The sequence below is a fragment of the Macrobrachium nipponense genome, chromosome 12 (genome assembly GCF_015104395.2).
Source record: "Macrobrachium nipponense isolate FS-2020 chromosome 12, ASM1510439v2, whole genome shotgun sequence".
Taxonomy (NCBI): domain Eukaryota; kingdom Metazoa; phylum Arthropoda; class Malacostraca; order Decapoda; family Palaemonidae; genus Macrobrachium; species Macrobrachium nipponense.
Genome location: NC_087205.1, coordinates 60,093,061 through 60,109,092, shown reverse-complemented (window position 1 = coordinate 60,109,092; position 16,032 = coordinate 60,093,061). Strand labels below are relative to the sequence as shown.

General features: G+C 54.5%; 1 protein-coding gene across 1 annotated transcript; it reads left to right on the top strand.

The window, feature by feature from the left end:
* The first annotated feature begins 686 nt into the window (after positions 1 to 686).
* LOC135224818 (collagen alpha-1(I) chain-like) lies at positions 687 to 7,540 on the top strand. The gene is made up of 4 exons (XM_064264141.1): positions 687 to 1,740; positions 1,892 to 5,586; positions 5,688 to 6,249; positions 7,374 to 7,540. Exons 1-4 carry the CDS (start codon positions 687 to 689, stop codon positions 7,538 to 7,540), a joined length of 5,478 nt encoding a protein of 1,825 aa, XP_064120211.1.
* Positions 7,541 to 16,032: the final 8,492 nt, after the last annotated feature.

The following is a 16,032-nucleotide window of genomic DNA, read 5'->3' as shown; positions in this document are numbered from 1 at the left end:
GCCCATCGCCCACCCGCCCGTTCCCGGGGACGCCAGGCGGCTGTCGACCGCCCGTCCCGGGACGCCAGGCGGGCCGTCGCCCGCGCCGTCCCGGGAGGGACGCCAAAAGGCGGGCCGTCGCCCGTCCGTCCCGGGACGCCCAGGCGGGCCGTCGCCCGCCCGTCCCAGGACGCCAGGCGGGGGCCGTCGCCCGTCCCGTCCACCGGGACGCCTGGCGGGCCCGTCGACCCGCCCGTCCCCGGGTAAGCCCTGGCGTGGGCCCTTTGCCGCCCCGACCCGTCCCGGGGGTACGCACCTTGGCGTGGGCCGTCAGCCCCTGCCGCCGTCCCCCGGGACGCCAGCGGGCCGGGTCCGCCATTCGGCCCCTGCCCGTCCCGGGACGCCATGCGGGCCGTCGCCCGCCCGTACCCGGGACCCAGCCGGGCCGGGTCCGACCCCCGCCCCCACACCGCCCGCCCGTCACCCGGGACGCCTGGCGGGCTCCGTCTGCCCGCCCGTCCCGGGACGGCCTGGCGGGCCGTCGGCCCGCCCGACACCCGGTACCGCCAGGGCGGGCCGTCGCCCGCCCGTTCACCGGGACCTCCAGGCGGGCCGGTCGGCCCGCCCGTCCGCCCGGGACGCCAGGCGGGGCCGTCGCCCGCCCGTCCACCCGGGACGCCAGTCGGCGGCCGTCCGCCCGCCCACCCATGACGCCTGGCGGGCCGTCGCCCGCCCGTACCCGGGACGCCTGGCGGGCCGTCGCCCCCCCGCCCGTCCCGGGACGCCTGGCGGGCCGTCGCCCGCGCTGTCCCGGGGAGGCCAGGAGGGGCCGTCGGCCCGCCCGTCCCGGGAGCCAGGGCGGGCAGCGACCTCCCGTCCCGGGCGGACCCGCCAGGCCCGGGAGGCCGTCCCGGACCGCCCCGTCCCGGGACGGGCCTGCCCCGCCGTCCGGCCCGGGCCCGTCCGCGGGACGCTCTGGCGGGCCGGCGCTCCCGCCCGTCCGGGATGCCAAGGCCGAGCCGTTCGCCACCCCGCCCGTCCCGGGACCTTCCAGGCCCGGGCCCGTTCGCCCGCCCGTTTCCGGGACGCCAGGCGGGGCCGTCGGACGGCCCGTGCGGGACGCCCAGAGGGGCCGTCGCCCCGATTCGTCCCGGACGCCTGGCGGGGACCGTCGCCCGCCCGTTGCCGGCGGGACGCCAGGCGGGCTGTCGCCCGCCCGTCCCGGTACGCCAGTGCGGTCCGTCGCCCGCTCCGTCCCGTACGCCCGGCCTGGCCTGTCGCCCGCCCGTCCCGGGACGCCAGGGCGGGGCGTCGCCCGCCAGTCCGGGACGCCAGGCTGGCCGTCGCCCCTCGCCTTTCACGGGACGCCCTGGCGGCCGTCGCCCGCCCCGTCCCGGACCTGTCGGCCGTCGCACGCCCTTCACGGGACGCCTGGCGTGGCCTTCGCCCGCGCTGGTTCCCGGGAGGCCCAGGCCGTGCCCGTCGCCCGCCCGCAGTCCCGGGACGCCAGGCTTGCCGGTCGGGACCTCCCGTCCCGGGACGCCAGGCCGGGCCCCCGTCGCCCGCCCTTCACCGGAACCGCCAGCGGGCCGTCGGCCCGGGCCCGTCCCGGACGCCTGGCGGGCCCGTTCTCCCTGCCCTCCCCTGTACGCCGGCGGGCCCGTCGCCCGCCCTCCCAGGGCACCGTCCAGGCGGGCCGTCGCCCCCGGTCCCGGGGACGCCTTGCGGGCCGTCGCCCGCCGCCTTCCCGGACGCCTGGCGGCCCGTCGCCCGCCAGACACACCCCCACCCCCCCCCACCCCCCCCCCCCCCCACCACCCCCCGGGTAACGCCAGCGGCGCCAGTCGGGCCGCGCCCAGTCTCCCGGGACCCTTGGCGGGTTCCCGTCGCCCGCCCGTGCCGGGAACGCCAGTCCTGGCTGTCCCGCCGTCCCCGGGACCCAGGCGCCCGTCCCCCCCGCCTCCCGTGACGGGCCAGGCGGGCCGTCCCTCCCGCCCGGGCGCCAGGTCGGGGCGTCGCCCGCCAGTTCCCGGGACGCCAGGCGGGGTCCGTGTCAACGGGCCCGCCCGCGCCCGTCCCGGGACGGCCTGGCGCCTTAGCGGGCCGTCGGCGGGCCCGTCCCGGGCGCCTGGCGGTCCAGTTTTTCCGCCCCGCCCCGTCCCCCCCCGGGACGCCTTGGCCCCGGGCCGTCGTTCCACGGCGAGGCTGGGTCCCTCCCCCCCCCGGGAGGCCAGGCGGGCCGTCGCCCGCCAGTCCCGGGACGCAATGCGTGGGCCCGTCGGGACCTCCCGTCCCGGTTTTGGGATCCCGCCCCCGCCAGGCGGGGGGCCGTTCCCCCCCGCCCGCGCCCGTCCCGGGACCCCGGGCCCAGGGCCGGGCCGTCGCCCGCCCGTACCCGGGAACGCCTGGACTTGCCGTCGCCCGGCCCGGCCCCCCCTCCAGGGACGCCAGGCGGGGCCGTTCGCCCGCCCGGCCCGGGTACGCCAGGCGGGTCCGTCGCGGGCCTGCCGTCCCGGGACGCCTCCCCGCGGGCCGTTCCTCGGGCCCCCTCCCCGTCCGGGACGCCTGCGGGCCGTCGCCCGCCCGACCCGGTACGCCAGGCGGGCCGTCCCCCCCGCCCGCCCGTCCCCGGGACCTCCCAGGGCGGGCCGTCGCCCGCCCGTCCCGGGACGCCAGGCGGGGCCGTCGCCCCCGCCCCCCCCCCCCCCCGTTCCCGGGACCGCCAGGCGGGGCCGTCGCCCGCCCCGTCCCGGGAACGCCCTAGCGGGCGTCGGCCCCCGCCCCGTCCCGGGACGCCTGGCGGGCCGTCCCGGCCCGCACCCGTCCCCGGGACGCCTGGCTGCCGTCGCCCGCGCCTGTTCCCGGGAGGCCAGTCGGGCCGTCGCCCGCCCGTCCCGGGACGCCAGGCGGGCAGTCGACCTCCGTCCCGGGACGCCCAGGCGGGCCGTCGCCCGCCCGTCCCGGGACGCTGGCGGGGCCGCATCCCGCCCGTCCCGGGACGCCAGGCGGGCCGTCGCCCGCCCGTCCCGGGACCCTCCAGGCGGGCCGTCGCCCGGCCCCGTCCCGGGACGCAGGCGTCCCGTCGCCGCCCGTCCCGGGACGCCAGGCGGGCCGTCGCCCGCCCGTCCCGGGACGCCTGGCGGGCCGTCGACCGCCGGCCCGTGCCGGGACGCCAGGCGGGCCCCCGTCGCCCCGCCCGTCCCCGGGACGCTGGCGGGCCGTCGTCCGCCCGTGCCGGGACGCCCTGGCGGGCCGTCGCCGCCCGTCCCGGGATGCCAGGCGGGCCGTCGCCCCCCCGCCCGTCCCGGGACGCCAGGTGGGCCGTCGTCCGCCCGTGCCGGGGAAAGCCCCTGGCGGGGCCGGGCCCGACCCGTCCCGGGAGCCAGGCGGGACCGCGCCCCGCCCGTCCCGGGACGCCTGGCGGGCCGTCGCCCGCCCGTCCCGGGACGCCTGGCGGGGCCCGCTCCCGCCCGTCCCGGGGACGCCTGGCGGGCCGCATCCCGCCCGTCCCGGGAACCCGGCCGGGCGGGCCGTTCGCCCGCCCGTCCCGGGCCGGCCAAGGCGGGGCCGGCCCGCCCGTCCCGGGACGGCTGGCGGGCCGCGCCCGCCCGTCCCGGGACGCTGGCCCCGGGCGGGCCGCCCCCCGCGCTGTCCCGGGAGGCCAGGCGGGGCCGTGGCCCGCCCGTCCCGGGAGCAAGGAGGGCCGTCGACCGCCCGTTCCCGGGGCGCCGGCGGGGCCGGCCTTCGCCCCGCCCGTCCCGGGACGCCTGGCGGGCCCGCACCCGCCCGTCCCGGGGACGCCCGGCGGGGGCCGTCGGCCCGGCCCGTCCCGGGACGCCAGGCGGGCCGTGCCCGCCCGTCCCGGGGACGCCTGGCGGGCCGTCGCCCGCCCCCAACCCGGGGACGCCTGGCGGGCCGCGCCCGCGCTGTCCCAGGGAGGCCCGGGGGCCGTCGCCCGCCCGTCCCGGGACGGCCACTGGGCCGTTCGCCCGCCCGTCCCGGACCGCCAGGCGGGCCGCGCCCCGCCGTCCGGGACCAGGCGGGCCGTCGCCCGACCGCCCCGGCGGGCCTCGCCCGCCCGTACCCGGGACGTCCAGGCGGGCCGTCGGCCGCCGTCCCGGGACGCCAGCCCGCCCGCGGGACCGTATTCTCTCCTTCCTCTCCCGCGGATTTTTTTTTTCGCCCGCCCGTCCCCAGACGCCTGCCCGCCCACCGGCCCGTCCCGCGTCCAGGCGGTGCCGTCGCCCGCCCGTCCCAGGACGTGCTGCGTCCGTCGACCGCCCGTCCCGGGACGCCTGGCGGGCCCGGGGCGTCGCCCGCCCGTCCCGGGACGCCAGCTCGGCCGTGTCGCCCGCCCAGTCCGGGACGGTCAGGCTAGGGCGCGTGCCCGGCCCGCCCTCCTGGCGAGCCGTTGCCCGACCGTCCCGGTACGCCAGGCCGGGCCGTCCCCGCCCGGCCGTCCCAGGACGCCCTGCGCCCGCCCGTCCCGGGGCCCTGGCGGCCGTGCCCGCCCCGTCCCCCGGGACGCCAGGCCGGGCGCGTTGGCCCGCCCGTCCCGGGACGCCAGGCGGGCGCGGGCCCCCCCGTCCCGGGGACCAGGGCGGGCCGTCGCCCGCCCGCCCGGACGGCCCGGGGTTGGGGCCCGGGGGTGAGGGGGCCGTCGCCCCCCCGGCCCGGTACCCTCCAGCGGGCCGTCGGCCCGCCGTCCCGGGACCCGGCGGGCCGTCCGCCCGCCCGTCCCGGGACGCCTGGCGGGCCGTGCCCCGCCCGTCCCGGGACGCCTGGCGCCGTGCGGTCCGACCCGCCCTCCCGTGGACGCCCGGGAGGGGGCCCCGTAGCCCGCCCGTCCCGGGACGCCAGGCAGGACCTGCCTGTCGCCCGCCCGTCCCGGGGCGCCTGGCGGGCCGTCGCCCGCCCACCCGGGACGGGCCTGGGCGCCCGTCGCCCGGCAGCCTCCCCGCCCGCCAGGGCGGGCCGCGCCCGCGCCCGTCCCGGGACGCCCGGCGGGCCGTCGCCCGCCCCGTCCCGGACCTCCCGGGCCGTCCCACGCCCGGGCCCCGTCCCCCCTCCCACGCCTCAAAGTCGGAGCCCGTCACCCGCCCGTCCCGGGACGCCGGCGGGCCGTCGCCCGCCCGTCCCGGGACGCCAGGCGGGTTTGTCGCCCGCCTGTCCCGGGACGCCCAGGCGGGCCCCGTCCCGCGCCACCCGCCGCCCGGTGGGGCGCCTGGCGGGCCCGTCGCCCGCCGTCCGGGACGCCAGGCGGGCCGTCGCCCGCCCGTCCCGGGGTACCTCCAGGGCGTGCCGGTCGCCCGCCCCGTCCCGGGACGCCTGGCGGGCCGTCGCCCCGCCCGTCCCGGGACGCCTGGCGGGCCGTCGCCCGCCCGTCCCGGGACGCCTGGCGGGTCCCGTGCCCGCCCGTCCCGGGACGCCTGGCGCCGTCGCCCGCAACCCGTCCCGAGACGCCAGGCGGGCCGTCGCCCCGCCCGTCCCGGGACGCCTTGGCGGGGGCCGTCGCCCGCCCGTCCCGGGGGGACGCCAGCGGGCCGTCGCCCGCGCCCCGTCCCGGGAAGCCAGGCGGGCCGTCGCCCGCCCGTCCCGGGACGCCAGGCGGGTCGTCGCCCGCCTGTCCCGGGACGCCAGGTGGGCCGTCGCCCGCCCGTCCCGGGGCGCCTGGCGGGCCGTCGCCCGCCCGTCACGGGACGTTCCAGGCGGGCGCGTGGCCCGCCCGTCCCGACGGGAAGCCAGGCGCGCGTGACCCGCCCGTCCCGGGAGGGAGCCCTGGCGGGCCGTCGCCCCGCCCGTGCCGGGACGCCAGGCGGGGGCGTCGCCCTGCCCGTCCCGGGACGCCAGGGAGGGCCGTCGCCCGGGCCATTCCCGGGAGCCAGGCGGGCCGTCGCCCGCCCGTCCCGGGACGGGCGGGGGGCCACGCGCCCGCCTGCCCACCGGGAGCCTTGGCGGGCCGTCGCCCGCCCGTCCCGGGAACGCCAGGCGAGCCGTTCAGCCCGCCCGTCCCGGGACGCCTGGGCGGGCCGTCGCCCGCCACCCGTCCCGGGACGCCAGGCGGGGCCGTCGCCGCCCCGCCCGTCCCGGGCCCAGGCGGGCCGTCCCCCGCCCGGCCCGTCCCGGGAGCAGGCTGGCGCGCCCTCCCTCCCGGACGCCAGGCGGGCCGTCGCACGCCCGTCCCGGGGACGCCAGGGGGCATGTCGGCCCCCGCCCGTCCCGGGACGCCTGGCGGGCCGCGCCACGCCCCCGTCCCGGGACGCCAGGCGGGCCCGTCTCGCCCGCCCGTCCTGGGACGCCTGGCGGGCCGTCGCCACCCACCCGTCCCGGGACGCCAGGCGGGCCGTCGCCCGCCCGTCCCGGGACGCCTGGCGGGCCCGTCGCCCGCCCGTCCTGGGACGCCAGGCAGGCCGTCGCCCGCCCGTCCCGGGACGCCTGGCGGGCCGTCGCCCGCGCCCGTCCCGGGACGCCAGGCGGCCGTCGCCCGCCCGTCCCGGGACGGCCCTGGCGGGCTGTCACCCGCCTGTTCCCGGGACGCCAGGCGGGACTGCCCCGCCCGTTCCCGGACCCATGGCGAGCTTGCCCGCCCTCCCTATAGAGGAGTACACCTCTGCTTAACCTTAGAACCAGAATATGCCACTGAATCCTTTCAATTCTCCAGGGCCTTCTCTCAATCCTCTGCTTCTTCTCTTCGCATGCCAGAATCTTCTCTGAATCCTCTCCTTCTTATCCTTGCACTCCACAAATCTTCTCTGAAGTCTCTGCTTCTTCTTCTGACGCTCTCTGAATCTTCTCTTAATCCTCTGCTTCTCCTGGCACTCCACCAATCTTTCCTCAATGTTTCCCTTCTCCTGCCCCTCCCCCAATCTTCTCTCTATCCTCTGCTTCCAATCTTGCCACTCCACAAATCCTTTCATTTTCCTTTTTTCCCTTTCACCAATCAATAAAACTCTTACAAAACGTTATACTTATTGCCAGATAACTTTCATTTCCTTCAACCATTAACAAACCAACTTATTACATATAAACATCACCTTCCATATAGTACACTTCAAAACTTCATCAAATACAAACCTTTACTTTTCTCAATCATACAATCAAGTATTGCACTTCACTCTTAAAATCCATTCCAAACTAAAATCAATTCTAACACATGCATTTATCAAACAAGTCCTTTCAATTCCAGTTAAACTCCAATTATTATCTAAATAGCAAAATTTGCTAAAAAAATTCATTGTGTAAATGAAAATCGTACTTTCTAGATAAACTTTATTGATTTCAAAAAAAAAAAAAAAACTTTCCATACAACAAACATCCTCCTCAAATTTTTCACATCTGATCCTCTTCACAAGGCCAGCTTAGACTTTGTCGCTCCATTCCTTGAACATGGACAGCTGCTCCTTCATTTTCCACTTCTCCTTCTCCACGCATCTCTAATTCCCAGGCAGCTTCTTCACCTGGCAAACCAATTTCTCCTTCGCTCCTCGCACCTCTCCAACCTCATCTTCCAACTGGTCGTTCCGTTCGACCTGAACACCGCTCTTCCTATCCAGCCACTTGAAGCCATGATTTCCTTCCTCTAGGAGGCACCTCAGCTCCTCTCTCTTCAGTTTTGCAACCTCAACTTCACAATGGAGTCCACACCTTTCCTTCCTAAGGTCTTCCACTTTCTTCTGCAGGAGCTCGAACCTGACCTCGGCGTCTTTCCTGTCCGATTAGCGCTTTTCGGTCGCGTCTTTTCGTTCCTGGACGAGCCTCGCCATCCGCGCCGCTTCTTCGCTCTATATCTGCAGGTCCTTCTCCTTCTGTCGTAGCAGTTTTCTCTTGCCTCTCAACCTGCCAGTTTGCCTCTGGCAATTGCACTGTCGGTTCCCTTATCCTCTCACATAGGGCATCTTTGTGTAATCCATCAAACTGCTCATTTTCTTCTGTGTCTTGACAATCTTGTCTTCCAGCTGCTGTTTTTTTCCATCTTCACTTGATCCTTCTCCTTCACAAAACAACGTCTCACCTTCGAATAAGTGGGCCCTTTCTTGCCAGGCCTGTTTCTTGCAACACCTCCTCAGTATTTGCATCACACGAGTGCTTTCTTCCTTTCCGCCCGCCGCCTGAATCTCTTCATTGTAGTCAAGCCTCTGTGGCAGCTCAAAAATTATCCTGTCCAAGTTCACCTGCTCTCTCTGGTACTGGATGGTGTCTCGCAAGGCCGAAATTCTCTCCTTCAATTCCATTTCCTTGGGCTCTTCACCTCCATCATCAGGAATTACGAGGACCTCACTAGTCAATAGGCAGCCTATAAACAACATCACTATCCTTGCGTCACACTTCTCTCCGTATTTCAAACAACATCTACACACAACGTCACACACAGCTGCTGCCAAGGCCAGGTAAGGCCACATTTTCTTCAAACTGGAATACCACTTCATATACTCTCCTCTACATCTCTCGCTTTTCCTTGATTTTCAATATTTTACAAGAGATATTTCGATTTATCGAAATATAGCAAGAAAACATTCTGAAAGATTTTAATCATGCCTTGTAGGTTTTATAAATTGCTGCAATTTTCTCTCTCTCTCTCTCTCTCTCTCTCTCTCTCTCTCTCTCTCTCTCTCTCTCGGGATCTTTTTGCAGTATCTTTTTTGTTTGGTCTCTTATCGTCTTATCTATTAAAATATATTTAGGGATTTTCCTTTATTTACCTTTTTGTCTACAAGAACAACAATACTAACTACAGGCGGGCAATTGGAACTGAGCAAAAAATGACCATTTTTTTAAGCTACGTTTTATTTTTATTGAATTTAACAAAATAACTAAAAGATATCATTCTAAATGAATTAGCCGAGACATCAAGAGAAATAATATATATTATATATAATAATCAACTTCTCAACCATAATGATTTTCAAACACTAATAAGTTTTAAGTTTTAAATTTAAATTTATATATTATGGATACGAAAAGGTAAAACGAAATTTAATTATACTCAATTTTTTCCTATATAAAAGTGAAAATCAGATATAAAGGAGTACAATTTTATTAGAGCATAACCTGATTCCTAAATTGAAATCCAATATAGAAATAAAGTAGAAAATCCAAACAACCCTATTTCTATATAAGGCGACGCATTTGGTGTGAATGCATCCTTAGAAACACAAATGTAATTAATACTGTTTTAATACGGATCATAATGACAACAACTAAATACTGTGCCTCTCAATGATGTGTAACGAAGAAACTGTTGCAATTTAAAAACAATTACAGAATCAATAATGTCGTCAAATAATAAATACAACAATGAAAACGACATGACTTGTAAGGTTAAGAAAATGAATTGCAGAAGCGTGCTTGATAAAGAAAAAAAATATCTGCGTAAAACACGTTCCAGGGAAATCAAATACATAACCCACACTTCTGTTACATCATATAAACTGTAGATTCCATACCTGATCGTCTGTGTGAGGTCACAGATGCAGATGGAGGTTGGACATCCTACTCATTGTATATTATCATACTAATAATAATGATAAAATATTGACACTAGCTCACGTGTTTTTTGTTATGTTCCTTTTACTTGATTACCAGTTAATGCAAATGTTTTGGAAGACCATGCATATTTCAAAGGTTTAAAGTGAAAAGTTAAATTTATAGTATCTCAAAATTAAATGAAAAAAAAAGTTATATTGGTTCAAAGTTATCTGCCAGATTGTCGGAAAAATGTGATGTTTTTTTTAGTTTAACATTTAGTCAAACTGAAATAAGCCTTAAATTTGAATATAGAAGGCTTTGTAAATATCACTACTTTTATTTTGTTATTTTGAAATAAAGGAATTACAAAACGCGCTTCATTCCAAGAAAAGAAGGAAAACAGATTAAGGTAATTAAAGGTTGAGACCAGAAAAGAAGACACAGCAGTTAAGAAACTAAGCCTGGAATATTAAAAGGGGGTCCAAAAGGTAGAAGAAATAAGCCCTGATAGAATTAGTGGAGCTAAAAGCTGCAGTCTACGAATGGCCATATACTAGGCAACTTAATTCGCCAATGTAAAGGTAGAAGCTAGTGGTTCCTAACCCTCCCTAAGACAGGAAATGGTCAGGGAACGGCAAGGACCACGGCAGTTGACTTCACAGGAGAGAAAAGTTAAATTCCTACAATAACATATTAAACTCTTTTACGCATTAGAATTAGCTATAACTACATCGGCACTAGAAAACTACTTTGGTTCTTGAAACACAGAAATTGAGTTAAGTTATTTTCTATTACAATGCATCTTGAAAACAAGGATGAAAATATCCTTACGAAAAAAAATATAGTAAAATTGATAATAACTGATATTTTGCAACTGATCTGGTGCTAGGAAGAAAATAAGAACACGAGGCTTCTTCACACCATAATCTAGAAAAAAACCTTAATAAGTTATCTCTCTCTGTCTTTCTCTCTCTACTTATCGTTGTCTTGTTATATTCTGTGGTTCTGTCTTTCTCTTTTCCACCAAATTGAACCTGTTATATTGGTGAAAGTATCCTAATATTTCATGTTGTTTTAGTTACTAACATTTAGTAAATAAAGAAAATTATATATAGCCGTAATTTTTTAGTGTTATTGCTCATATCGCCCGCCTTCTTTATGGAGGTTGGCCCAATCATGAATTGTATAAGTATATAGACATGTATCTGTGTGTATGGTTGCTACCTCAATAAAGTAAGTGAACTAAAAATTTTGATAATTTGCTGATAGAGATGTTGTTTATATATATATATATATATATATATATATATATTATATATATATATATATATATATATATATTATATATATATATAATAATATATATATGAATATCTTGATCACGAAGTATATAATAAAAGTGATGCTATGTATAAAAAGAAAAGGTTTTTTTGCCACGAAGGAAAAATGAAAAAGCGAGATAGCCGAGTACTTTCGGTCCTATTCGGACCCTTTGCTCAGTAAAGGTCCGAATAGGACCGAAAAGTACTCGGCTATCTCGCTTTTTCATTTTTTCCTTCGTGGCAAAAAAACCTTTATATATATATATATATATATATAATATATATATATATATATCATATATATATATATATATATATATATATATATATAAGAACATCTCTATACATCTCTATCAGCAAATTAGCAAAATTTTCAGTTCACTTACCTTATTGAGGTATATATTATATATATATATATATATATATATATATATATATATATATATATATATATATATATATATGTGTGTGTGTGTGTGTGTGTGTGTGTGTGTGTATATATATATATATATATATATATATATATATATATATATATATATATATATATATATATACATATATATATATATATACATATATATATATATATATATATATATATATATATATATATATATATATATATATATATATATATATAAAGAGGTGGCTTGCTGCTTTACAGATCATCACTGTTAAACACTGTTGGTTGGTGAAAGTTTTTGTATCGATCTCGTGGACAGTCATGTCAGTATATAAGAATTTAATGATCTATAGGAAATGCTATTTCATAAATACTGAGTTCCTAAGCACTTTTAGTCTCATATTTATTTCGCATATTTCCTTAAATGCACATTTTACACTCAAACCCAGTTTCGTCAACAACAAAAATGTTTACGACCACTCTCTTAATTAACGTTAATAGATTATGGATACTTTACTCTATGCTCAAGAAAAATACCTGCTGCCCACTCCTCCTTCCTTGGCCTGACGGCGCAACATCTATTGGATGTTTCCGTTAGTTACTTGTTCAACTGCTTCAGGACCTTTCACACTGTCGTACGTAAATGCGACACGATGTCGGACCAACATGCGACTAGCAGTGGACTATTATCTCTAATGTATGTACCTTTTCACACTATGTCGGTCCGGCACAGTGTTGCCAAAGTGCGGAGGAAGAAACGACCAAAAGTGCGGAGAAGATTCGAGGGGGAGTCATTGAATGCAGAGCTGAGGTCTGCACTCCTCACGTGTGCGGCGCTGTAGGTCCGCATATATATTTATGCCTTTAAAACTTTTTTCATCAATGAAAAATGATTGAAATTATATGATATTTTTGAAAGTACTAATATTTTTGAAAAGTTAACCATTTTCACTAGTCTCGAGTGTTCACGTGCCAATATCAAATACGATCATGCGATTGTCAATTTAGAACTGATTTTGACAACAGCATATGACGTAACCCAAACGTGATGTTTTAAAATGCATTCATTCTTTAGGTCCAGCAATCTTCAATTTGCGTTTGTAATTTTATATATATACATATATATTATATATATTATATATATATATATATATATATATATATATATATATATATATATATATATATATATATATATATACATACATATAGTTTAGTAAAAATTTTTAATTAATTTTGTGAATTAATCTCAGGGGTGAAGGCTGACTTCCATTATTTTGTAACTTAGTCATGTTTAATGAGTTTTTATTTTATTTATTTATTTACTTATTTATTTTGAGAAAACAACGGCAAATATGCATTAGGGAATTGCATTAGTTGAAGTGATTTAACTGATTATAACCGAATAAGTTTCGATATAAGTATGCTAGGAAGTGGAAATTAACACTACACATCCCGGTGCGGAGCTATAATTTCTCGGTGATGTGCGGACTTTGCGGTAACCCTGCTGATCACTTCACTGGTTACTCACAACCCCACTTTTCCGGCAAGAGCGTGTTCGGGTTCATACTAGCGTCAGATTCCTTATTCATTTTGTGAGCAAGAAACTGGAGACTTGCCTGACAGTTCCATTAATGTGGAATATGCAGTTATGATGTTTATTTATGGGTTTTGCTACAATAAACTCCACTTGTATGAAAAAAAGGAAATCGGCGATTAGGCCGATGCAAGTAAAATACCTCAAAATCAAATGTACTCTTTAGATATTGAACAAAAGGGAAAAATGCAACTATCATTGTAACTTCTCCCTCTTCGTCAATTGCATTCACTGGAATCCGATAAAGGAAAGAAAAGCAAGCCGAATGGAATCCCCCCTCCATCGAAGATAGGCCTATTCATTAAATACCGATCAAAGATTTAAAACGTATTTTCAAAAATCTCTTGTTCTCCATCAAAAATATTCATTTTACACCACTCGAAGGGGAAAACGCACTTAAGAAAATGCTTTCGTCTCTGTTAGACGAAAAAGAATGGAAACTTTATGGAAAATTCACTTTCTTCAGTCTTCCCTCAAGAATTAGTGCGTATATTGATGCAGTAATCGAAAAAGGTAGAAAAGCTGACTGTTCAAAGTGCAGTAACCTCGCTACCTGCATTCCCTCGTCATCATGATCACTGTCATTATCACTCATTCAGCATAGGCCTAGTCCTGACTCCTGATTCAACAATTTCGTGATATTTACACTACTTTCTTGATACGTAAAGCTAATAATTAAAATTAAATTAGATTACAGTGAAATTTGTTCGCAGGTGATTTACTAATTGAAGGGACCGTAATGTTACATTTATCAAAAACCTGCGAGAAAAAAGTCATGATTAAAAGTCTGACAAATCCAGTTGCCTAATACACTTCATCAACCGCCTCTCCCCTCCCAAGTCCCCACCAAATAATATCCCTGACTACTCAGACACAGCGTACGCCATGTTGGCCGAGCTCAGGGGTAAGGAAAACCGGTTATTCTAAATTTTCGCCTCACGGATAAACGAAGCCTTAAATTGCATATGTTTATAGAACATTTTATTCTTAGAATGACCTTTTCTTTCATCTCACGAAATACTTGCATAAACTCGCGTTACATCCCATACATCACCATCATGATCATCATCAACCATTAGTTCCTCGCTGGACAAGTGGTTTTCGCGCTCGGCTGCCAATCCGGTGGTCCGAGGTTCGAATCTCTGCTCGGCCAAAGCGGAATCAGAGGAATTTATTTCTGGTGATAGAAATTCATTTCTCGATATAGTGTGGTTCAGATCCCATAATAAACTGTAGGTCCCGTTGCTAGGAGACCAATTGGTTCCTAGCCACGTAAAAATATCTAATCCTTCGGGCCAGCCCTAGGAGAGCTGTTAATCAGCTCAGTGGTCTGGTAAAACTAAGATATACTTAATCTCCATCAGCCATTGCTAGTCCACTGCAGGACAAAGGCCTCAGACAAGTTCTGCCACCCTACTCTGTTTATGGTCTCTCTCTGCCAGTCTATATCCGCAATTTTCTTAGCTCGTCAATCCATCGTCTTCTCTCCTTCTCCTGCTTCATTTGCAATCTATACGGACCTATTCTGTTATGATTTTCGTCCCTGTATATATAATATATTATATATATATTAATATTATATATATATAATTATATATATATATAATATAATATAATATATAGCATAGGCCTAGTCCTGACTCCTGATTCAACAACTCCGTGATATTTACACTACTTTCTTGATACGTAAAGCTAATCATTAAAATTAGTTTAGATTATATGAAGTTGGTTCGCAGTATTTTACTAATTGAAGGGACCGTAATGTTACATTTATCAAAAACCTCCAAGAAAAAGGTCATGATTAAAAGACTTATTAATCCAGTTTGCCCAAATACACTTCATCACCCCGAAACAATTATATATATATTATATTCTATATATATATATTATATATATATATATATATGTATATATAATTTATATTAATATTATATTAATTATATATATATTATTTATATTAAAATTTGTTCTTTTCGTTCAGTTTTATAAAAATAACAAAAGTAATGCGGATTAACATCTTTGGAGAGAAGGATTAGGGGTGAGGAACATTCAGTTTTGGCTACAGTTTTTCCTACTCTCCGAATCCTCATATCTGGTGACGTTTTCTTCTTGATAAGGGAAGAGAATATCTGAAGCCACAGCAAGAGATATCCATTCCCTGAAATCATATAGACATTACTGTCCTAGATATTTGATATAAAAGAACTGTTCACGGGAATTAATTTTGAAAATTTCCTTTGCACTGCAAAATCGTTTAGTGATATCCGTTATCAGTTTCGTTGCCGGTTGAAGAATGGTCAATAGATTTCCTTATTTCTTCTCCAGTTTACCATTGCCTGAAAGTTAGTTAAAAATACTTTTTTATATATAGCAAAATGAAGAAACTCTCTCTCTCTCTCTCTTCTCTCTCTTCTCTCTTCTCTCTCTCGTCTCCTCTCTCTCTCTCTCTCTCTCTCTCTCTCTGTCCTTATATAAACACTAATTAAATTATATTTATTTAATTCCAAAGTCAAAGGGATTCGGTTTCCCATTACCCTTCATCTCCTCAGCCATTAGAGGGATTAGGAAAGCCAATCTAACGATTAAGATCGGCACACATCACGTAAAACCCATTCTGGAGTCTCCAGTCGATTTCATTTATATCTCTAATAACTTTACTCTCTTTCTCTCTGTCTCTCCCTGGCTCTGTCTCTCTCTATAGAAACAGGCATATACTCGTTTATATATGTATGTATATATACTATATATATATATATATATATATATATATATATATATATATATATATATATATATATTATATATATATATCTATATATATATATATATATATATATATATATATATATATATATCACATTACCATGACTCATATACTACATTGAGCTACAAATGTCCTTTAATATCTAATTCGCTCTACCTCCAAATTAATATATTTTCATATATGTTAACCGAAGGGGAATTTCGAGGTTGAGCAGAAATAGATATTAAGACCATTGTAGCTCGATGATATATATATATATATATTATATATATATAAAGGATATATATATATATATATATATATATATATAAATATATAATATATATATATATATATATATATATATATATATGCATCGATATATATACATAGTTCCTATTACGTAGAGGCTTGTAACGAATTCAGGCTTATGCCTAAGTAAGGAATGAAAGTGAATTTCCCGGTCCCAATTCAATTGAATGAACTTAAAATTATAGGCATGAAAACAAATATTTATTAC